The sequence below is a fragment of the Hyperolius riggenbachi genome, chromosome 3, assembly GCF_040937935.1.
Source record: "Hyperolius riggenbachi isolate aHypRig1 chromosome 3, aHypRig1.pri, whole genome shotgun sequence".
NCBI lineage: Eukaryota > Metazoa > Chordata > Amphibia > Anura > Hyperoliidae > Hyperolius > Hyperolius riggenbachi.
This window is the reverse complement of record NC_090648.1, coordinates 334997945-335022506: the sequence shown is the minus strand read 5'-3', so window position 1 is coordinate 335022506 and position 24562 is coordinate 334997945. Positions and strand designations below refer to the sequence as shown.

General features: G+C 47.9%; 1 protein-coding gene across 1 annotated transcript in view; it reads left to right on the top strand.

The window, feature by feature from the left end:
- LOC137562326 (dynein axonemal heavy chain 3-like) overlaps positions 1–24562 on the top strand; it is a 1996682-nt gene that overhangs the window by 1655559 nt on the left and 316561 nt on the right. The window contains exon 59 of the mRNA XM_068273663.1: positions 9871–10055. Coding sequence (XP_068129764.1) covers positions 9871–10055 — 185 coding nt within the window. The remainder of the gene's footprint in view (positions 1–9870; positions 10056–24562) is intronic.

The following is a 24562-nucleotide window of genomic DNA, read 5'->3' as shown; positions in this document are numbered from 1 at the left end:
ATAAATACGTTAGTAATATCAAACTTCATTATATTACAATTTCTGCAACAGCTGCTTTAGTGCTGTTGCTCAAACCCTTTCTGCAAGGCTATGCAAGGAGGATTCAGCAACTCTGCTCCATCGCAGAATATAGCACAGGTTTAGAACCAATCAAAGTTAAGTTTCTCCCATGGTCTCCTAAAGTATTAACGAACACCTGACCTGAGAGAGATATGGAGGCTGCTATATTTATTTCCTTTTAAACAATGCAAATTGAATGGCTGCCCTGCTGAAACTCTGCCTCTAATACTTTTGTCCATAGACCCTGAATTACCATGCAGATCAGATATTTCTGACCGGAGTTGCCACGTGTTTGTTTCAGGTGGGTGACAATACTGATCTGTGACATATCAGCAGGAAGCCAGGCAACTGATGTTATTTCAAAGGAAATATATATGGCAGCCTCCGTATCTCTCTCACTTCATGTGTCCTTTAATTCTCATATATAAATTTTGTTTTGGTGGTAATAAACACCTAGTAACATTCCACACCCTTTGGTCAAGAAAGTTTTTCCTGTTGGCTTTAATAAAAGTCAGATGGTTTGGTTTACTTGCAGAAACTTACTGGTTCCACTTTTCTGGTGAAAAAACATCCATTGTACCCAGCATGCAAAAAATGTTTTTCATGGTGAGCTGTCACACTTACCATCCTCCTATGGTCCCTGGGTATAAGCATAGTATTGTGCCTGATCCTCTATCCAAGGTGCACTTCCCTGTGTCAATTGTTTTTCTGTGTCCATTAGGCCAAATCCCAGGAGTTAGTGGTCACTGGCATGTAAAAATCCATTGTGGTAGGATTCTATTCACCTTTGCAGGTGGATTTGGTGAAGACTGAGTGGACACTTGGACTGTGCACCCTGGACCACCATTGAGGGCAGTCAATTGTATCAATACCAGCAATTAAGGCCAAAACATGACAGGAGATATGTTAGTCATTAAACAGTTTTGGAAATAAATTCATGAACTTGAGATTTCTGTTCTAGATGTCCTGCAAGATAACTTTATTTGGGGGATGTCACCCCCAGAGTTTGTTTGTGCTCCTACACTATCACAGCCAGGGAAGCAACACTTTACTTCAGAACCCCAAATTACTCTTTCTGATACATTTGTAGGAGGTCAAAGCAAATTCTAAGTTTTTATAAGTGCCTGGCTTATATGTAGAACTTCTCTTTTCAGTCAAGAACATTTACTGGAAAACATGGCATGCCAATGTGGACATTATTATTTCTCTTCTCCACTTGGATGCACTAGCCTAGACACAACAGCTACTGTAACAGCAAAATTAATATGTATCCCATGTCTTGACATTCTCTGACCTTGCTGAATTAAACAACAACTTGTGTAGAGCCTCTTTTGTTAAAACTACCCTTCATTCAATTCAACAAGGGAACTGGCAATTAATATAATTTTTACTTATAGACCAGCACCAACATATTCTGTAGTGCTGTACAACATGCAAAGTGTATAACAATGGGGAGCATAGCTACATGAACATGAACACACTGAACAATCAGGACAACCAGTGGCACAAGGTCAGATACAAATGTAGTTTGAAAAGCAATACCAAATACTAACATATGCTCATTTAATAAAATGCACAGAAACAGGAAACAAAAGGAGGGGGATGTCTGCCCTTGCAAGCTTACAATCTAGAGTTTAGTGAGGTTGAGACATGGGGCTGGACAAAGGCATTAGCAGATGAGGCAGTAAGCTTTAAATTCTGGCTGTAGCAAATTATAAGCTTGTTTGAATAGGTATGTCTTAAAGGGAAGGTTCAAGCAAAATAAAAAAATGAGTTTCACTTACCTGGGGCTTCTACCAGCCCCATGCAGCCATCCTGTGCCCTCGTAGTCACTCACTGCTGCTCCAGTCCCCCACTGGCAGCTTGCCGACCTCGGAGGTCGGCGGGTCGCATTGCGTACATTTTTACGCATTCCCGCTAGTGCAGGAACATCAACACATACATTTTTACGCGTTACTGGTTTAATGCGTACATTTTTACGCATTGAACCAGTAACGCGTAAAAATGTATGTGTTAATGTTCCTGCACTAGCGGGAATGCATAAAAATGTACGCAATGCATCCCGCCGACCTCCGAGGTCGGCAAGCTGCCAGTGGGGGACTGGAGCAGCAGTGAGTGACAATAAGGGCAAAGGATGGCTGCATGGGGCTGGTATAAGCCCCAGGTAAGTGAAACTCATTTTTTTTATTTTGCTTGGACATTCCCTTTAAGGGAAACCTCCAGACTTGGAGCATGTCAGATAGGCTGTGGGAGAGAGTTCCAATGGAGAGGTGACACTCGTGAGAAGTCCTGGATGGGAGAGTGAAGAGTGGTGATTTCAAGCATACATTCCGAGTTACAGACTACCTAGCAAACTCATGGTGAACCAGAACTCCCTACGATCTTAAGTGAAGTCCCGATGGGTGTAGACATCCTGTCCCCACAACAATAAGTAGTTAAATTCATTTTTTCCTCAGAATTTTCCACACAACACCCCATAATGACAATGGGAAAAAAAAGTATTCACAGCCTTTGCTCAGTACTTTGTTGATGCACCTTTGACAGCAATTACAGCCTCAAGTCTTTTCGAATATGATGCCACAAGCTTGGCACACCTATCCTGGACAATTTTCACTCATTCCTCTTTGCAGCACTTCTCAAGATCTATCAGCAGTAGGGATGGTCACTGGATTCAGCGGAATTAAGAATTCCGTGATTCCGGGATGGAATTTTTGCCTAATAAGAAGTATTTCTGCTCGACAAACTTCCTTATTTCCTCCCTTCCTCCCTCCTCTTGGAGGGAGGAGGAGGGTCTTGTCTTCCAGGGAATTGTAGAATTTCAAAAGACAGCTTACATTGGCCGGGAATCGAACCCAGGTCTAGTGCTTGGTAGGCAGCTCTCCTCACCACTATACCACCACTAACACTACATGCTGAAGCCAGCCTAGCATGTACCATTATGATATATCCAAGAGAAAAATGAGCTTGCTTAGGGATTTGTCAGATGTCAAAAGCCAACTCACATACATTGGCCAGGAATCAAACCCAGGCCTACCGCTCTGTAGGCTGCTATCCTAACCATTATACCACCAACACAACACACTACAATGCTACATGCTGAAGCCAGCCTAGCATGTACCATTGTAATATATCCAAGAGAAAAATGAGCTTGCTTAGGGATTTGTAGGATGTCAAAAGCCAACTCACATACATTGGCCAGGAATCGAACCCAGGCCTACCACTCTGTAGGCTGCTATCCTAACCATTATACCACCAACACAACACACTACAATGCTACATGCTGAAGCCAGCCTAGCATGTACCATTGTGATATATCCAAGAGAAAAATGAGCTTGCTTAGGGATTTGTAGGATGTCAAAAGCCAACTCACATACATTGGCCAGGAATCGAACCCAGGCCTACCGCTCTGTAGGCTGCTATCCTAACCATTATACCACCAACACAACACACTACAATGCTACATGCTGAAGCCAGCCTAGCCTGTACCATTGTGATATATCCAAGAGAAAAATGAGCTATCTTAAGGATTTGTAGGATGTCAAAGGCCAACTCACATACATTGTCCAGGAATCGAACCCAGGACTACCGCTTGGTAGGCTGCTATCCTAACCATTATACCACCAACACAGCACACTACAATGTTCTAGCCTAGCATGTACCATTGTGATACACCCAAGAGAAAAATGAGCTCTCTCTCTCTCCCTCTCTAGGACTTGATGCCATTGAACTGAATTTTCAGCTTAAAACCATCAACGGATACCGGCATAATTTCACAGGCAATTTCGGAATTCAGCTGGATTGAAAAAGCAATTCTGTTCCGACCGAACGGAACGGAATGACCAATTTCCGCCCAAAATTGTGGAAAATACAATCCCGCGGAAAGCAGTGACCATCCCTACTAGAGAGAGAGATGAATCTACATGGCTATCTGGGGTTCTCTTTGGACAACTGTTGAACACAAAAAGCAAGGCCATGCCTGGGTGTTCTTGAACCACCAACCTTGCAGTTAACAGCCAAACACGCTAACCAATTGTGCCACAGAGACTGTGTACCACAAAGACTGTGCACGCAGTTGCTGTTGAATGATTTTATGGGGATGTACCGTATATACTTGCAAGCAAGCCGAATTTTGGACCCACAAAAAGTGGGTCAAAAGTTGGGGGGTCGGCTTGCTTGCGAGTGATATGCCTGAGGGTCATCCCCCCCGCCCCCCGTCCCCCCGCCCTCTCCCACCCGCTCCCCCCGCGGCCGCTGCTATTACCTTAGCTCTGCGGCTTCCTATTCCCCTGTCCTGCTCTTAATTAAACAGCAGCTCGCCCCACGGTGGCTGCTGCGTGATGACGGAGGAAGTGCAGAGAGAGGTTCCCATAGTAAACAGGAAGCCGCTCTCTGCGACTTCCTCCGTCATCACGCAGCAGCCACCGTGGGGCGAGCTGCTGTGAATTAAGAGCAGGACAGGGGAATAGGAAGCCGCGGAGCTAAGGTAATAGCAGCGGCCGTGGGGGGAGTGGGGGGGAGCGGGGGAGCGGGGGGGGGGCGCTAAACTCGCTATCCTGGGCACGATACTAGCTATCCTGGGCACTATACTGGGCATGATACTAGCTATCCTGGGCACTATACTAGCTATACTAGGCACTATCCTGGGCACGATACTAGCTATCCTGGGCACTATACGGGGCATGATACTAGCTATCCTGGGCACTATACTAGCTATACTGGGCACTATCCTGGGCACTATCCTGGGCACGATACTAGCTATCCTGGGCACTATACTGGGTATGATACTAGCTATCCTGGGCACGATACTAGCTATCCGGGGCACTATACTAGCTATATTGGGCACTTTACAAGCTATACTGGGCATGATACTAGCTATCCTGGGCACAATACTAGCTATCCTGGGCACTACACTAGCTATCCTGGTCACTATACTAGCTATCCTGGGCACTATACTAGCTATCCTGGGATCTTTACAAGCTATACTGGGCATGATACTAGCTATCCTGGGCACTATACTAGCTATCCTGGTCACTATACTAGCTATCCTGGTCACTATACTAGCTATCCTGGGCACGGTACTAGCTACACTGGGCACGGTACTAGCTACACTGGGCACGATACTAGCTATACTGAGGCACTACCTTCCCATACTGGGCCCTATACTAGCTATACTGGGGGGGATCATGCGGCCAGCATTTCCTACCCCCGGCTTATATGAGGGTCAATCATTTTTTCCTGGTTTTTCAGGGAAAAGTTGGGGGTTGGCTTATATGCGGGTCGGCTTGCTTGCGAGTATATATGGTATGTGTGTCTTTTGGAGGGAGGAAGTAAGTCTGCTCCAAGAAGTTTCAGCATGTAGTGTTGGTGGTATAATGGTTAGGATAGCAGCCTACTGAGTGGTAGGCTTGGGTTCAATTCCTGGCCAATGTATGTGAGTTGGCTTTTGACATCCTACAAATCCCTAAGCAAGCTCATTTTTCTCTTGGATATATCACAATGGTATATGCTAGGCTGGCTTCAGCATGTAGCATTGTAGTGTGTTGTGTTGGTGGTATAATGGTTAGGATAGCAGCCTACAGAGTGGTAGGCCTGGGTTCGATTCCTGGCCAATGTATGTGAGTTGGCTTTTGACATCTGACAAATCCCTAAGCAAGCTCATTTTTCTCTTGGATATATCATAATGGTACATGCTAGGCTGGCTTCAGCATGTAGTGTTGATGGTGGTATAGTGGTAAGGAGAGCTGCCAACCAAGCACTAGACCTGGGTTCGATTCTCGGGCCAATGTATGTAAGCTGGCTTTTGAAATCCTACAATTCCCTGGAAGACAAGACCTTCTCCCTAAGGGAGGAGGGAGAAAGGGAGGAGGAGGAAGGGAGGGAGGAGGAAAAGGACTAAGGGAACAGTCAATAGGTTCTAGGGGCTACAATTTAGCATAAACAAGGTTCCATTTGCGATTACTTTAATTTTTCCATCGGAAATACGGAATTCCGCAGAATTTTACGAAAATCCGACGGATTTTCATAGCGACGGAATAAGCGCTGGCGGAATTCGTGAATTCCGGCGAAACGGAATTTGCTGTTTCCGATCATCCCTAATCAGCACCTCTCAAGCTCCCAGTCCCAGTAGAGTGGATCGGCTATTTCGGTTATACTGCAACTGCACTAGAGCCGGAGAGGTAAATATTTACATGGCTGCTATCCAGAGGGGCCCAGCAAGACCACGGCGTGGGATGGAGGACGACGGGGGAAGCCTTGATACAATCCAGAGGCTTCCCCCTCCCGAGGTAAGTACCTCCACAACCAAGCAAACTATTTTACTATTGAACTGGTATGGAGTATTTGGACTTCTTACTTATTTATAACTCAGCCAACCATACATAAGGGAAAGGCCACCATGCTCCATTTTCCAAGTCTGTGACCTCTGTTCCCTAAACCTGTATACATAAGTAGAAACAAACATTGTAGACATAACTGTATAAACAGAACTAGTAAGTTTCCAAAAGTATATAATAAGTGTTAGGACAAATTTGATTGTGTCCTATTTTGTACATTTTGCTTATAGAGTGTTATCTGGTTCTTTATTTAGTACTACTACTAAAGTTTTTTTTTCTATTAAAATTAATGTGAATTATATATAAATAACTGATAATATACTTTTATTGTTCCATATTATACTGTCATTGACTACAAGGTTCAGAGACTCCTGTAGACCTCTAGCCTCTAGTTTTAAAAACACATATAGTTATAAAGAATTTTTTCACTAGACCATAAAACGATATTATTTCAAGTGACATATGTGCATTTCATTTTCAAAACATAATTCAGCTATTAGACCTTTGCACCGTCCAATTCATTTCTGTTAAAGGGTATTTGTCTCATCACCTTGTCAGAAATGATTAGACACTTGACCATATCAAGGGGAATCCATGCTGGTGCGCTGTTGATTTATGTATGTAATGTGCCTGGAGGTAAAGCATAAGGTCTTCTATTTACAGAAAGTTGGTAAATATTTTAAGTGGGACAGTGAATTGTTTTTCCAAGCAGACCTTCTTTTGCCACCTTTGGTTAGGTCTATGATTTCATTATTGTATTTTCAGTTATTATTGGCCATAGGATACCTATAATTTGAGTTATTGTTGATGCTATGTTGTATAAGAAAGCTTGACATAACCAAAACACACACACGTTATAAGTCATGCCCTAAAGGAATTTGCAAATAACCCATTTTGGAAGGACTGTGTGACTAGCAAAATGCTAATGGGCATATCAGGTCATTACCCCAGCCAATTACTTTTTGAGGAACTAAGCAATCTGCCATGTTGGATTTAACATACTGAACTCAGTTTTTACCCTAAAGTCACACAGGATCTGGGACATAGGTTGAGTAAATAGATAATAGCTAATATCAGGTGAGTGTACCAATACATAAATATATACTATACAGCTAAAGAAGCAATTTGCCCAACAGCTCTCCAACTCTGTCACTGCATATCTTTAAATTAACATTGTAATACTCTCTTGACCTACACTATCAGCCTCTCTGTGCTATACTGACATGCACAGCAAGCATAGTACAGGAGAGTTTTAGTTATACATCACTGATCCCTACGGGGATTGGTACATGCCAGATAAATGTAGTTTCTTTTTGCTTAAAGGTTACTATTAAATCAGGTCTTACTATAGCTGTACTAGACCTCATACCATACCCATACATTATGTATTAATGATAAAATACAGTATTATAATTTATAAAAAAATGAAGACAAACTTAACTATACTCTAAAGATAGCTTTGTAGCTCCTGCCAGAATGTTCTCTTTCTGGTTGCTTCAAAGTTATTGGTAACTTAGATTATGCTGTATAATGCTGTATAATACAGATTTCCCATTTTTCCCCACCCAATTTCCTGTAAGAATATGATTTTTAAGAGGTATAGTATCAGTATATTTTAAATTTCACAGCACTACAATATTCAAATAGGCACTATTAAATCATTACATTGCTGAAGATACAAGATCCAGGTCCCACACCAATATGGTTCTTTGGTGTAATATCCAGTTCTCTTTCCATCTCTTACTGTTTAATGGTCAATGAATTTCCAGCTAGTCAAGTGGTCATTATTATCATTATTATTTAGTATTTATAGGGCGCCAACATCTTCCGCAGCATTTTACAAAGTATATTATCTTGTCACCCTACTGTCCCACAGAGGGGTTTACAATTTAATCTCTACCATAGTCTTATGTCTATGTATGCATTGTGTAGTGTATGTATCGAAGTCTAGGGCCAATTTAGGGGGAAGCCAATTAACTTGTGTTTTTGGGATGTGGGTGGAAACCAGAGTGCCTGGAGGAAACCCACATAGACACAGGAAGAACATACAAACTCTGTGCAGATAGTTTCCTGGCTGGGATTCGAACCGGAGAGTGCAAGTCAAGAGTGCCAGCTATGCCACCATGCCTGTGAATCCGTGTATTGTGTAAAATGGAGAATATCATCAGTAGGGTGCTTAATCTTTTTGTTGGCATTTGGCTATTAAAGCAAACCTATGACTTATAAAAAAAAACCTCACACATGTGCAGTACTAACACACTCATTAACGGAGGGGAGCAGGTCCACAAGAACATGTCTGACAAGCTCTTGTTGGATATGTTCAGAGCCATCCTGCACAGCAACAGTGGGCTCATAATGGTTCAGGAAGCCTCTGGACCATGCAGAGGTTTCCCTGTGTGTGGGTATCTACAGTACCTTTTTTTAAGTTACAGGTTTCCTTTAATGCGGACCCAAACCAAACATTTTTTTAATTCAAAATATTTACTTGCACCACTCTGACACATACAAAGATAAATAAACACTCCTTCAAGCCTATGAGCATTTCTGTGCATGCTTTTCACCCTTCTCTTTTCATAACTAGGGTTATACAGGTGGCAGCCATTACTTCTGAGCTTAGTAGGAGGTTTTAGATCATGGGTGTGTTTGCCATCAGCTACCCTTCCTCACAGGGGCGTCATCTATGTGAAATCTCACACAAGTTGGATCACCTCCCCTGTGACATCATCAATAGCAGCCTGTGTTTTGTTTTTATTTTTTATCTCCACCAGTTTGACGGATTCTGTCCCAGCAATATGAAAGGAAGGGAGGGGTTCCTCCAATAAATGTAAAATATTTTATATTTGTCATCATGCAGCTGAAACAAGGCTGCTATTTATTATTATAAGTTAGAAAATAGATTTTATTTATGAAATCTTGTAGTTTTAATTTGGTTCCACTTTAAATAGCTACAATACTGTTCAAAATGGTGTCAATAGCATTAAGCTAGTATATAGCCTAAATACTAAGCACTGACGATGAGAGAATGTGCAAATTAATAAGAATTAATAGATGAAGATTTCCATTGGTCAGATCAATGGACCACTGAGAAATCCAAGAAGAACATTCAAAGATGCATTATGTCAAGGTCCATTCCTCTCTGTCAGAAATATTAAATATACATGGAACACCCAGCAAAAGCATCTCTGAACTACTCTACTGGACCATTGAGCTGACAGGTTAGAATCGTTCCAATGAGGTCCACTCATTTACCCTAGATGTGATATTCATACAGCTTTTAATGGTGACATGACTTAGTTTAATTAATTATTCTTTCTGAAATGGCATATGTGCTGTCTAGAATCTTATAGGCAACTAGAGAAGTTCCTAAGCAGAGTAGAGACTAGTGAGAGTTTTTAAAACCATGATAGTCATTCATGAGTTCTATTTTATTTTTTTAAGAACATTTACATAACCTCTGTTTTCATCTATTTCCCTATAGATTGTGGCGCCAAAGCGTGAAAGGCTGCAGGCTGCTGAGGCTGATCTGAAGATTCACATGAAGAATCTGAAAATTAAAAGAGAGGAACTTAGAGAGGTGACGACCAAGCTCAAAGGCCTACAGGATCAACTGTCTCAGAAACTGGCTGAGAAGAGGGTCCTAGAGGAAAATATCAATATGACAAAGTAAGTAAATTAACAAACTCAAAACACAAAGTCATTTGATAGTGTTGCAATACAGGGCATTATTTTCAGATGTAGCTTTGGTTTATAAATACCTCAGCATGGTAGAAGATCACTACTAGTGTTGCTCCAATATGCCTTTCTTTCTCATTCTAATAGATTCTGAAACATCATTGAAGACAATGGGGGGGGGGGGGGGGGTGGAATCTGGTGGTATTATTTTGGACTCTGGACAGAGATTAAAGCAGCGAAGGGCACCAAAATGACATATGCAGGACTCCAAATTTCTGGGAGTGGAGGGGGAAATGTGAACAGTCATGAGGAGGGGCTATGTTACATGGCTTATAGGGAAACCTTCAATATACAGCCCTTGCAGAGTCCGTTACTGTTGCATGCAATATTATTTAATCAATAAGACCCTGGCCCTATAACTACCAAAATAAAACACCAAATAAAAAATAGCCAAAATGAAAGCATTAAAAAATATACATTGCATAGGCTCATATGCAATTAACTTTTTCTCCTGAGTTATCTCCAAGGATTCAATTCTCTTTAACCTCTTGAGGACCGTGGTGTTAAACCCCCCTAGTGACCAGGCCTTTTTTTGTTAGTTTGGCCACTGCAGCTTTAAGTAACCCCCCCCTTTTCCCCCCACCAACAGAGCTTCCTGTTGGTGGGGTCTGATCCCCCCCACAGTGTATTTTTTATTTTTTTTACAAATATTTATTTTATTTATTTTTAAATAAATTTCTTTACTTTTTATTTTATTTTTTCCGAAACCCTCCCACCCTCCCCCCGCTGGCCAATCACTGTGATCGGCTGTCACAGGCTTCAGCCTATGATAGCGGATCACCGTCGACACTCTGGAGTGGACAGCAGTGTCACACGGCTGTCCCCAATACAGCGCTGCTGCAGATTGCAGCCAGGGCCGGACCTAGACTTTTTGCCGCCTGAGGCAAATTTAGGAGAAAATTGCTGCCGCCCCCCGCCTGTCCGTGGGTGCGGGGGGGCTGGCCGCCGAGCCGGAAGGGTGGCGGGCAGGTCGGGGGTATTGGGCCTAGTGGTGGGGAGAGGGGTCGGACCCCCCCTCCCTCGCCTGGGTCCCCCGATCTGCGCTCCCTGTCAAAAACCTGAGCGGTTTTTGCCTTTTTCATGATTGCTAACTCAATAAAGGACCAGCCTTTAAAGCGTTGCTATCATATTAATCCGGCATAGCGGGGTCTAAACCCTCTATAACAGTAATTATAGATTGACGGTATACCTTGAAATGAATCCTCCAGCTGTAATTAGGAAGCAGCCGCTTGCAGATCGTAAGAGGCACGGGCGGGGAGGACTCACCTTATCCACGTTCCATCGTGCGCTCCACTGACGTCACTTCCTGCATCGCCGTACACTTACAATATAGTGGGCGGCGATGCAGGAAGTGACGTCAGTGGAGCGCTCGCTGGAACGCGGAAAAGGTGAGTCCTCCCCGCCCGTTGCCTCTTACGATCTGCAAGCGGCTGCTTCCTAATTACAGCTGGAGGGGAGCGCAGATCGGGGGACCCAGGCAAGGGAGGGGGGGGGGGTCCGACCCCCCTCCCCACCGCTAGGCCCAATACCTCCGACCTGCCCGCTACCCCTCCGGCTCGGGTGCCGCCCCTAGAAGTTTGCCGCCTGAGGCAAATGTTTCACCCAGCCTCATGAGCGGGCCGGCCCTGATTGCAGCGCTGTACAAGGTTATTAGACGGCGGTTTCGCCATCTAACAGTCTCTGAGTGGCGATCGCCGCTGGGAGACTGAACTAGCCCCATAAAAGGCTGTTCATGCCAATCGGCGTGGAGCGGCCCTGGGGCTGCCGCATTGCTCACGCCAATTGGCATGGAGCAGTTGGCAAGTAGTTAAAATAACTTTTTACCATTTAAAAAGTACCCAAAAATTGATGAAAAAGTACTATCAAAATTATTTTGAGTATTTTCTTGCTTGCTGGTGGTTTAACCACTCTACGACCACCTCATGCCAATGGGCGGTCCCAGGACTGCCTAACACTGATTAGCGTCAAGTCCTGGGGGCAGAGATTAACAGGGACCGCACACGCACATGCGCGTTCGTTCACTGCCGAGACACGGAACTCTGTGATCAGCCTGCCAGGTGCGATTGGAGTTGGCAGCCTGTTAAAAAAAAAACTGTCGAATTACAGTTGTATAGATCGCAGCGCTGTACAGGTGACAGCCCTGTGACTAAGCTGTCCCTCTGATCAGCTCGCAATCTAAACTGTTAAGTATGGATCACAGCCAGGGCCAAATTAGGGGAAGGGAGGGAGAGGGGAAAAAATGCTTTTTTAATTAAAAAAAATGACTGTTAAAATTAATTTACAAAAAAAAATTACAGCAGCAATCAGATCCCACCAACAGAAAGCTTTGTTGGTGGGAAGAACAGGAGACAAGATTAATTTGCATGGTAAGTTGCATGACCCTGCAATAAACTGTTAAAGCTGCAGAGTGCTAAATTGTAAAAGGTTGCCTGGTCACTGGGGGGAGGGGGGGGAGCCTGTGTGGTCCTCAAGAGGTTAAAAAGCATTTTATGACAAGGTGTGAACATTTTACCAAGGAGAAAAGGTGAATTGCATATGGGCCATTGGCCTCAATTCACTAAGATCATGCTGATAATGAGATCATGAGATAATAAGACTAGAGAAAACTTACCACCACACATTGATGGTATTTTCAGTGTTAATTCAATAAAGAAGCTTGCCTTATTCAGGTGTGAAGATAAGTTTTCACAGTGAGAAAGCTCGCTTATCATTTCTGTCCTTAAGTCACCTGCTCTGTAGTTATTTTCACATACAGTTAATTAACAGCCTGTCTTTAACTTTAGAATTATGTAGTTATTTTTAAGATACGTACAAACACACACTACTGTAACGAACAATGGTTCCGTCAGACCCTCCCGCTGGGCACGAGTTCTGCCGACAGTAAAGTGTGTGTACAGTCTGTTGGCAGACTGATAAGGCTGTTTCTGAACTGTAAACACGCTCTAATGTTGGCAGAACGCCCGCCCAGCGGGAGGGTCTGATGGACCCATTGTTCATTACAGTAGTGCGTGTGTACGCACCTTAAGAATTGAAATGTTAACTTTAGAGATCTCTCCTTAACTTAAAGACAGAAGAGTTAAGTTTGCTACAAGCCTTATCACCATGGTGATAACACTAGAAACCGCTCAGAAACGTTATAAAGAGAGGAGATAAGCTTAGTGAATTGAGGCCATTGTCTCTCTACTAGTGTTGGGCGAACATCTAGATGTTCGGGTTCGGGCCGAACAGGCCGAACATTAGAGTTGGGCCGAACGGTTCGCCGGCGAACGGGGTTCGCGCGAACTTAGGTGGTTCGCGTGCGGGTACCGCACGCGAACCTTTTGCGGAAGAAGTTCGGTTCGCCCCATAATGCACCTGAGGGTCAACTTTGACCCTCTACATCACAGTCAGCAGGCCCAGTGTAGCCAATTAGGCTACACTAGCCCCTGGAGCCCCACCCCCCCTTATATAAGGCAGGCAGCGGCGGCCATTACGGCCACTCGTGTGCCTGCATTAGTCAGAGTAGGGCGAGCTGCTGCAGACTGTCTCTCAGGGAAAGATTAGTTAGGCTTAACTTCTTCCTTGCTGCATACCTGTTCTGTTCAGTGAGCCCTCAGCCCACTGCATACCTGTACTGTGATCCTGCCACTGCATAGCTGTTCAGTGATCCTGCCACAGCATACCTGTTCTGTTCAGTGAGCCCTCAGCCCACTGCATACCTGTACTGTGATCCTGCCACTGCATAGCTGTTCAGTGATCCTGCCACAGCATACCTGTTCTGTTCAGTGAGCCCTCAGCCCACTGCATACCTGTACTGTGATCCTGCCACTGCATACCTGTTCAGTGATCCTGCCACAGCATACCTGTTCTGTTCAGTGAGCCCTCAGCCCACTGCATACCTGTACTGTGATCCTGCCACTGCATAGCTGTTCAGTGATCCTGCCACAGCATACCTGTTCTGTTCAGTGAGCCCCCAGCCCACTGCATACCTGTACTGTGATCCTGCCACTGCATACCTGTTCAGTGATCCTGCCACAGCATACCTGTTCTGTTCAGTGAGCCCTCAGCCCACTGCATACCTGTACTGTGATCCTGCCACTGCATACCTGTTCAGTGATCCTGCCACAGCATACCTGTTCTGTTCAGTGAGCCCTCAGCCCACTGCATACCTGTACTGTGATCCTGCCACTGCATAGCTGTTCAGTGATCCTGCCACAGCATACCTGTTCTGTTCAGTGAGCCCTCAGCCCACTGCATACCTGTACTGTGATCCTGCCACTGCATACCTGTTCAGTGATCCTGCCACAGCATACCTGTTCTGTTCAGTGAGCCCTCAGCCCACTGCATACCTGTACTGTGATACTGCCACTGCATACCTGTTCAGTGATCCTGCCACAGCATACCTGTTCTGTTCAGTGAGCCCTCAGCCCACTGCATACCTGTACTGTGATCCTGCCACTGCATACCTGTTCAGTGATCCTGCCACAGCATACCTGTTCTGTTCAGTGAGCCCCCAGCCCACTGCATACCTGTACTGTGATCCTGCCACTGCATACCTGTTCAGTGATCCTGCCACAGCATACCTGTTCTGTTCAGTGAGCCCTCAGCCCACTGCATACCTGTACTGTGATCCTGCCACTGCATAGCTGTTCAGTGATCCTGCCACAGCATACCTGTTCTGTTCAGTGAGCCCTCAGCCCACTGCATACCTGTACTGTGATCCTGCCACTGCATACCTGTTCAGTGATCCTGCCACTGTATACCTGTTCTGTGAACCCGCCACTGTATACCTGTTCTGTTCAGTGGACCCGCCACTGTATACCTGTTCTGTGAACCCGCCACTGTATACCTGTTCTGTTCAGTGGACCCGCCACTGTATACCTGTTCTGTGAACCCGCCACTGTATACCTGTTCTGTTCAGTGGACCCGCCACTGTATACCTGTTCTGTGAACCCGCCACTGTATACCTGTTCTGTTCAGTGGACCTGCCACTGTATACCTGTTTAGTGAACACGCCACTGCATACCTGTTGTGTTCAGTGAACCTGCCACTGCATACCTGTTCTGTGAACCCGCCACTGTATACCTGTTCTGTTCAGTGGACCCGCCACTGTATACCTGTTCTGTGAACCCGCCACTGTATACCTGTTCTGTTCAGTGGACCTGCCACTGTATACCTGTTTAGTGAACACGCCACTGCATACCTGTTGTGTTCAGTGAACCTGCCACTGCATACCTGTTCTGTGAACCCGCCACTGTATACCTGTTCTGTTCAGTGGACCCGCCACTGTATACCTGTTCTGTTCAGTGGACCTGCCACTGTATACCTGTTCTGTTCAGTGGACCTGCCACTGTATACCTGTTTAGTGAACACGCCACTGCATACCTGTTGTGTTCAGTGAACCCGCCACTGTATACCTGTACTGTTCAGTGAACCCACCGCATCAGTGCGCATACCTGTGCAGTTAAGTGAACCCACCTACCTACGTGAGTGCACGCAGTGTGATATACCACTCCGTGCATACCCGATATGGACAAAACAGGTAGAGGAAGAGGAAGAGGTAGTGGCAGAGGCAGAGGAAGGCCACCCGGCAGGTCTGCGCGAGGTCGTGTAAATGTAATTTCGTGTGGACCTGGCCCACAGTACAGTGCTCGGAAGAAGGCACGTCCCATCACCTCCCAAGATTGTCAGGACGTGGTTGAGTATTTAGCGACACAGAACACCTCATCTTGCTCAGCCACCAGCGCTACTACTAGCACCACTTCCGCTGCATTTGACACTTCGCAAGAATTATTTAGTGGTGGTGAAATCACTGATGCACAGCCATTGTTACAGCCAGATGAATTTTCACCAGCTCATATGTCTGCGTTACGCGACAACACTATGGATGTAACGTGTAAGGAGGATGAAGGACCTACACATTTGGATTTTTCTGAGGCAAGCGAAGCTGGGCAGGATGATTACGATGATGACGATGATAGGGATCCTCTGTATGTTCCCAATAGAGGAGATGAAGAGGGGGACAGTTCAGAGGGGGAGTCAGAGAGTAGTAGGAGGATAGAAGTTGCTGAAAGAAGCTGGGGCAGCTCTTCGTCAGAAACAGCTGGTGGCAGAGTCCGGCACCATGTATCGCCAGATTCGCCACCTATGTACAGCCAGCCAACTTGCCCTTCAGCATCAGCTGCTGAGGTGCCCACATCCCAGGGTGGCTCAGCGGTGTGGAAATTTTTTAATGTGTGTGCCTCAGATCGGACCAAAGCCATCTGTTCGCTCTGCCAACAAAAATTGAGCCGTGGAAAGGCCAACACTCACGTAGGGACAAGTGCCTTACGAAGGCACCTGCAGAAAAGGCACAAACAGCAATGGGATGGCCACCTGAGCAAAAGCAGCAGCAGCACACAAAAGCAAAGTCACCCTCCTTCTCCTCTTCCTCCTTCAGGTGCATCATCTGCTTATGCCGCTCTCTCCCTTGCACCTTCACAGGCACCCTCCTCCACTCCGCCTCTGCCCTTGAGCGGTTCCTGCTCCTCTGCCCACAGCAGCAGTCAGGTGTCCGTGAAGGAAATGTTTGAGCGGAAGAAGCCACTTTTGGCCAGTCACCCCCTTGCCCGGCGTCTGACAGCTGGCGTGGCGGAACTGTTAGCTCGCCAGCTGTTACCATACCGGCTGGTGGACTCTGAGGCCTTCCGTAAATTTGTGGCCATCGGAACACCGCAGTGGAAGATGCCAGGCCGCACTTATTTTTCCAGAAAGGCCATACCCCAACTGCACCGTGAAGTTGAGAGGCAAGTGGTGTCATCTCTTGCGAAGAGCGTTGGGTCAAGGGTACACCTGACCACGGATGCCTGGTCTGCCAAGCACGGGCAGGGCCGCTACATTACCTACACAGCCCATTGGGTGAACCTGGTGGTGAACGATGGCAAGCAGAAAGCGGCGGACCAAATTGTGACACCTCCACGGCTTGCAGGCAGGCCTCCTGCCACCTCCTCTCCTCCTGCTACATGCTCTTCGCTGTCCTCCTCCTCCTCCTTGGCTGAGTGGCAGTTCTCCTCTCCAGCTACACAGCCCCAGCTCCGCAGGGCCTATGCTGCATGCCAGGTACGACGGTGTCACGCCATCTTAGACATGGCTTGTCTCAAAGCGGAGAGTCACACTGGAGCAGCTCTCCTGGCTGCTCTTAAGAAACAGGTGGATGAGTGGCTGACCCCGCACCACCTGGAGATAGGCAACGTGGTGTGCGACAACGGCAGCAATCTGCTTGCCGCTTTGCATATGGGGAAGCTGACACACATACCCTGCATGGCACATGTCATGAATCTGGTGGTTCAAAGATTTGTGGCAAAGTACCCTGGCTTAGCGGATGTCCTGAAGCAGGCCAGGAAGTTCTGTGGGCATTTGAGGCGCTCTTACACAGCCATGGCACGATTTGCAGAAATTCAGCGTAAAAACAACATGCCGGTGAGACGCCTCATTTGCGATAGCCCCACTCGCTGGAACTCGACCCTCCTCATGTTCTCCCGCCTGCTAGAACAGAAGAAAGCCGTCACCCAGTACCTCTACAACTGGAGTAGAACGAAACAGTCTGGGAAGATGGGGATGTTCTGGCCCGACAACTGGACAATGATGAAAAATGCATGCAGGCTCATGCGGCCGTTTGAGGAGGTGACCAACCTGGTGAGCCGCAGTGAGGGCACCATCAGCGACTTAATTCCCTACGCGTACTTCTTGGAGCGTGCTGTGCGTAGAGTGGCGGATGAAGCTGCGAATGAGCGTGACCAGGAACCGTTACGGCAGGAACAGGCATGGGACCAATTTTCATCAGACCCAGCTGTTTCCTCAACACCTGCGGCAGCACAGAGGGGGGAGGAGGAGGAAGAAGAGAGGTCATGTGCAGAAGATGAGTCAGACTCAGAGGATGATGAGCAAGGTGTTTCTTTGGGGGAGGAGGAGGAGGAGGAGGGGACAGCGGCAGGAGAACAACCGCAGCAGGCGTCGCAGGGGGCTTGTGCTGCGCAACCTTCCCGTGGTATTGTTCGCGGCTGGGGGGAGGAGGTTGACTTACCTGACGTCACTGAGGAAGAGCAAGAGGAGATGGAGGGTACTGGATCCGACTTTGTGCAGATGTCGTCTTTTATGCTGTCCTGCCTGTTGAGGGACCCCCGTATAAAAAACCTCAAGGGGAATGAGCTGTACTGGGTGGCCACACTACTAGACCCTCGGTACAGGCACAAAGTGGCGGACCTGTTACCAACTCACCGGAAGGTGGAAAGGATGCAGCACATGCAGAACCAGCTGTCAACTATGCTTTACAATGCCTTTAAGGGTGATGTGACGGCACAACGCCAGCAAGGTACCACTGCCACTAATCCTCCTCCCGTGTCCACGCAGTCAAAGACAGGACGCTCCAGCGATCTCATGGTGATGTCGGACATGCGGACGTTCTTTAGTCCAACGCCTCGCCGTAGCCCTTCCGGATCCACCCTCCACCAACGCCTGGAACGGCAGGTAGCCGACTACCTGGCCTTAAGTGTGGATGTAGACACTGCTGTGAACAGCGATGAGGAACCCTTGAACTACTGGGTGCGCAGGCTTGACCTGTGGCCAGAGCTGTCCCAATTTGCCATCCAACTTCTCTCCTGCCCTGCCGCAAGCGTCCTCTCAGAAAGGACCTTCAGCGCAGCTGGAGGCATTGTCACAGAGAAGAGAAGTCGCCTAAGTCACAAAAGTGTTAAGTACCTCACCTTTATAAAAATGAATGAGGCATGGATCCCGGAGGGCTGCTGCCCGCCCCAAGACTAAGTCAGTCCCCGCACATACAGCATCTCTGCCTGCACGCCGTGTGACTGGCTGCCTGGCCTGCCCCAAGAAGACTAAGTCGCTCCCAGTCCCTCCACACAGCATGTCTGCCTGCAGGCCGCTTCACTACCTTCTCCGCCACCACCAACAGGGTCCGGGACTCCAGGCGGATTGCTGAATTTTTTAGGCCGCTGCTAGCAGCGGCCGCTGTAATAATTTTTCGGGTGCGTGTACATGACTGCCTAATTTTTCTGGCTGCACTGCGGGCAGCTGCAACAACAAAAGAAAAGGCATGAACATGCGCCCATTCCCCTTCGTGATCATTACCTTGCCGTGGTGAAGGGGCTTGCGTATCACAATGGAGCAATGACCGGCGCCTAGATGAGTGTCTCGGGGGGCACACCCACGATAATAAGGTCGTTGCCTCATTGTGGTCAGACCAAATTTGATCAGCTGGACAGTCACTGTTCTGTCATTCAGCTACATCAGCCAGGTGACTGACCATATGGGCTGTAAAGCCACCAAAACCTGCACTCTCGCCATGGTGCGCACCAGTCCAGCACGGCCGTCACTACACAAACAGCTGTTTGCGGTGCGTTACACGATGAGTTTGGTGCGTCAGTGTGAAGCAGTACCTTAATTACACTACCTGATTGATGTATACACATGCAAGATGTTTGAAAGCACTTTAGGCCTGTCATTTAACATTCAATGTGATTTCTGCCCTTAAAACGCTGCTTTGCGTCAAATCCAGATTTTTCCCGGGGACTTTTGGCATGTATCCCACTCCGCCATCCCCCCCTCCAGGTGTTAGACCCCTTGAAACATCTTTTCCATCACTTTTGTGGCCAGCATAATTAATTTTTTTTTTCAAAGTTCGCATCCCCATTGAAGTCTATTGCGGTTCGCGAACTTTAACGCGAACCGAACCTTTCGCGAAAGTTCGCGAACCCGGTTCGCGAACCGAAAATCGGAGGTTCGGCCCAACTCTGCCGAACATGGCCGCGATGTTCGGGTGTTCGACCCGAACTCCGAACATAATGGAAGTCAATGGGGACCCGAACTTTTGTGGTTTGTAAAGCCTCCTTACATGCTACATACCCCAAATTTACAGGGTATGTGCACCTTGGGAGTGGGTACAAGAGGAAAAAAAATTTAGCAAAAAGAGCTTATAGTTTTTGAGAAAATCGATTTTAAAGTTTCAAAGGGAAAACGGTCTTTTAAATGCGGGAAATGTCTGTTTTCTTTGCACAGGTAACATGTTTTTTGTCGGCATGCAGTCATAAATGTAATACATATAAGAGGTTCCAGGAAAAGGGACCGGTAACGCTACCCAGCAGCAGCACACGTGATGGAACAGGAGGAGGCGCAGGAGGAGAAGGCCACGCTTTGTGAGACACAACAACCCAGGCCTTGCATGAGGGCAAGAAGCGTGCGGATAGCATGCTTTGTACCGCCATGCAGTCATAAATGTAATAAAGATAAGTGGTTCAATAAACAGGGACCACGCGGCAACGCTAACCCAGCAGCAGCAGACGTGATGGAACAGGAGGAGGCGCAGGAGGAGAAGGCCACGCTTTGTGAGACACAACAACCCAGGCCTTGCATGAGGGCAAGAAGCGTGCGGATAGCATGCTTTGTACCGCCATGCAGTCATAAATGTAATAAAGATAAGTGGTTCAATAAACAGGGACCACGCGGCAACGCTAACCCAGCAGCAGCAGACGTGATGGAACAGGAGGAGGCGCAGGAGAAGAAGGCCACGCTTTGTGAGACACAACAACCCAGGCCTTGCATGAGGGCAAGAAGCGTGCGGATAGCATGCTTTGTACCGCCATGCAGTCATAAATGTAATAAAGATAAGTGGTTCAATAAACAGGGACCACGCGGCAACGCTAACCCAGCAGCAGCAGACGTGATGGAACAGAAGGAGGCGCAGGAGGAGAAGGCCACGCTTTGTAAGACACAACAACCCAGGCCTTGCATGAGGGCAAGAAGCGTGCGGATATAGCAGCAATGCTTTTTGCCGCCATGCAGTCATAAATGTAATACAGATCAGAGGTTCAATAAACAGGGACCGGAAACGCTAACCCATCACAGATGTTCATTGGTCATGTTACTTGGTTGGGGTCCTGGAGTGTTGCGTAGTCATTTCCAATCCAGGATTGATTCATTTTAATTTGAGTCAGACGGTCTGCATTTTCTGTGGAGAGGTGGATACGCCGATCTGTGACGATGCCTCCGGCAGCACTGAAACAGCGTTCCAACATAACGCTGGCTGCCGGGCAAGCCAGCACCTCTATTGCGTACATTGCCAGTTCGTGCCAGGTGTCTAGCTTCGATACCCAATAGTTGAAGGGTGCAGATGGATTGTTCGACACAGCTACGTCATCTGACATGTAGTCCTTGACCATCTTCTCCAGGCGATCGGTGTTGGAGGTGGATCTGCACGCTTGCTGTTCAGTGGGCTGCTGCTGCATGGGTGTCAGAAAATTTTCCCACTCCAAGGACACTGCCGATACCATTCCCTTTTGGGTACTAGCTGCGGCTTGCGTTGTTTGCTGCCCTCCTGGTCGTCCTGGGTTTGCGGAAGTCAGTCTGTCTGCGTACAACTGGCTAGAGGAGGGGGAGGATGTCAATCTCCTCTCTAAAGTCTCCACAAGGGCCTGCTGGTATTCTTCTATTTTGACCTGTCTGACTCTTTCTTCAAGCAGTTTTGGAACATTGTGTTTGTACCGTGGATCCAGAAGGGTATAAACCCAGTAATTGGTGTTGTCCAGAATGCGCACAATGCGTGGGTCACGTTCAATGCAGTCTAGCATGAATTGAGCCATGTGTGCCAGAGTCCTACCAGAATCCTCATCATCCTCTTGTGAGCGTTGTGATAGTTGTTGTGATGCATCATAGTCGTCACCTTCCTCCTGGTCTGCTTCTGCTGACCATTCGCGTTGAATTGTGGAAGTTCAACGTGCACCGCTCTGGCCCTCGTCAGTGGTGGCATGAAATTCCTGCTCCAACTCCAGCTGTTCCTCCTCCTCTTCTTCGTCATAGCTGCTGGGGCCAGCGTTCCCTGAGGCGGATGGCCTGATGTTGGTACCATCACGCTGATCGTTTTCTCCTTCAGATTCCCCCAGTTGCATCATGACAGCTGTTTCCTTGATTTTTAACATCGACCTCTTCAGTAAACACAGCAGTGGTATGGTAATGCTGACTGAAGAGTTGTCACTGCTCACAAGCAACGTGGATTGCTCAAAATTTTGGAGGACTTGGCAGAGGTCCAACATGTTGGCCCAATCGGATCCACAGAAGCTTGGCAGCTGGCCGGATGCGCCTCGGTACTGCGCCGTCATGTACTGGACCACTGCACTCTTCTGCTCGCAAAAGCGGGCTAGCATGTGCAGCGTAGAATTTCAGCGCGTAGGGACATCACACAGCAAGCGATGGTGGGGGAGATTGAAGCGCTCCTGCATCTTGGCGAGTGCCCCCGAAGCAGTACTGGAATTTCTACAATGTTTGGCCACTCGACGCACCTTCAACAGAAGATCGGGCACGCCTGGGTATGTCCTCAGGAACCGCTGAACTACTAGGTTCATCACGTGCGCCAGGCAAGGGATATGTGTCAGCTTAGCCAACCTTAAAGCGCGAATGAGATTACTCCCATTATCACACACAACCATGCCCGGTTTCAGGTCCAGCGGTGCCAGCCACAAATCCGTCTGTTCCTTTATTCCCCTCCAAATTTCCTCCCCTGTGTGCTGCTTATCCCCAAGGCAGATCAGCTTCAGCAACGCTTGCTGACGCATGCCAACAGCTGTGCTGCACTGCTTCCACGATCCTACTGCTGCTGGGTTAGCGGTTCCGGATGAGGTACAGCTTTGAGATGCGTTGGAGGAGAAGGAGTCAGAGAGGTAGCTGCTGCTGTTGTTATCCAGTGGGAGGGACGGCGGTGCAGCTGTTTGCGGCGTGGGCAACACCCGCGCCATAGCAGGTGAGGAATCGCTGCCAGGCTCCACAAGGTTCACCCAGTGCGCGGTAAGGGAGATGTATCGACCCTGGCCGAACGCACTCGTCCAGGTGTCAGTGGTGAGGTGAACCTTGCAGGCAACGGCATTCTTCAAGCTTCGGGTTATTTTGCTGACCACGTGCTCATGCAACTCAGGCACTGCAGAGCGCGCAAAGTGGTAGCGGCTGGGAACCACGTAACGTGGGATGGCCACTGACATCATGCCCTTGAAGCTGTTTGTCTCCACCACTCGATATGGCAGCATTTCGCAGGCCAGAAGCTTGGCTATGCTGGCTGTTACTGCCACGGCCCGGGGGTCATTTGCTGGCAATTTCCTCTTGCGCTCAAACATCTCCGACACAGACAACTGAACCGTAGCGCTGCACACGGAAGGGCTGTTGGTTGTTGTGTTTGATGAACACTGGGAGACCTCAAGAGCACTACTCCGGAAAGTGACAGTGTCAGCGTCGTCTGATGTTTGTGAATGTTGTGAACCACGCAATGGCTGGGCTACTGCTGCTGCTGAGGCGGGTCTGGTGGTGAGTCTGGTGAACCCAAGGGAGGCAGTGTTGTTGCTGGTACCCTGTCCTGACGCGTTTGCCCACAGAGTGGGATGTTTGGATAGCATGTGACGGCTCATGCTGGTGGTGGAGAGGTTGTTAATACTTTTCCCCCTGCTCAGGCGGGTCTTGCACACCTTGCAAATCGCCATGGTAACATCCTCAGTGCAGTCTTCAAAGAAAGCCCAGACTTTGGAGCACCTGCCTCCTTGCTGGCGATTTCTGTTTGCTCCTCTTTTGCCTCTCACTTGAACTTCCACGCTTGTGGTGCCTGAAATTGCGCGCCGCCTACCTTGTGGCACAAGGCGAACTCGTGCAGCAGTGGGTTCTTCAACAGACTCATCTGTGCTGCTGCTACGACGGCGATGTTCTCGTTCACAAACAAAATCTGGGTCTCTGTCCACATTGTCCATACCCTCCTCTTCCATCTCCTCAAACTCGTCATATGTCATTGTGGGGGGCCGCCGCCGTGGAGTAGAGCTCCCCACAACAACCTCTGCGCAGCACACTCCCAACGTCGTCTTCCAGATCTTGTCGGCCGACCTCCTGCAATTGCAACCCCTCCTGCCCAACTTGCTCTGGGATTTGGGTTTCCGAGTCCTCCTCGGACTCGCCTTGTATTTCAGTGCGCGGTGCATTTCCCACAGTTAACGGTTGTGAATCCAGGCACAACATTTCTGGCTGTTCCTCCATTGACCTTTGAAAGGTGGAAGTTTGTTGGGCTGGGAATAGCTCCTGCGAATCCCCCATTGTTTCCTGAGGTAATTCATCGGACTGGTTATCTGGCAGTTGTGTGCGTGGTGTCGCTGCCGGTTGTGTCAGCTTTGTGCTAACTGGCTCCTTGTAACTGGCTGAGGACTCGGACCTCGTGCGTGATGTGCTGGTGCTGCTTAACCCACTGCTGGACGCTTGAGAGGTCATCCAAGTAATTATCTGGTCCTGTTCTTTTGGATTTGTGAGGGTTGTTGTCCTGGACAACATGGGCAGTATTGAGTGGGTTTTCTTGGGTGCTCCCCTGTGGCCTGTACGTGAACCGTCAGGGGAAACACCTCTTCCCTTGCCCCTCCCTCTTTCACCGGATTTCTTCCTCATTTCACTTA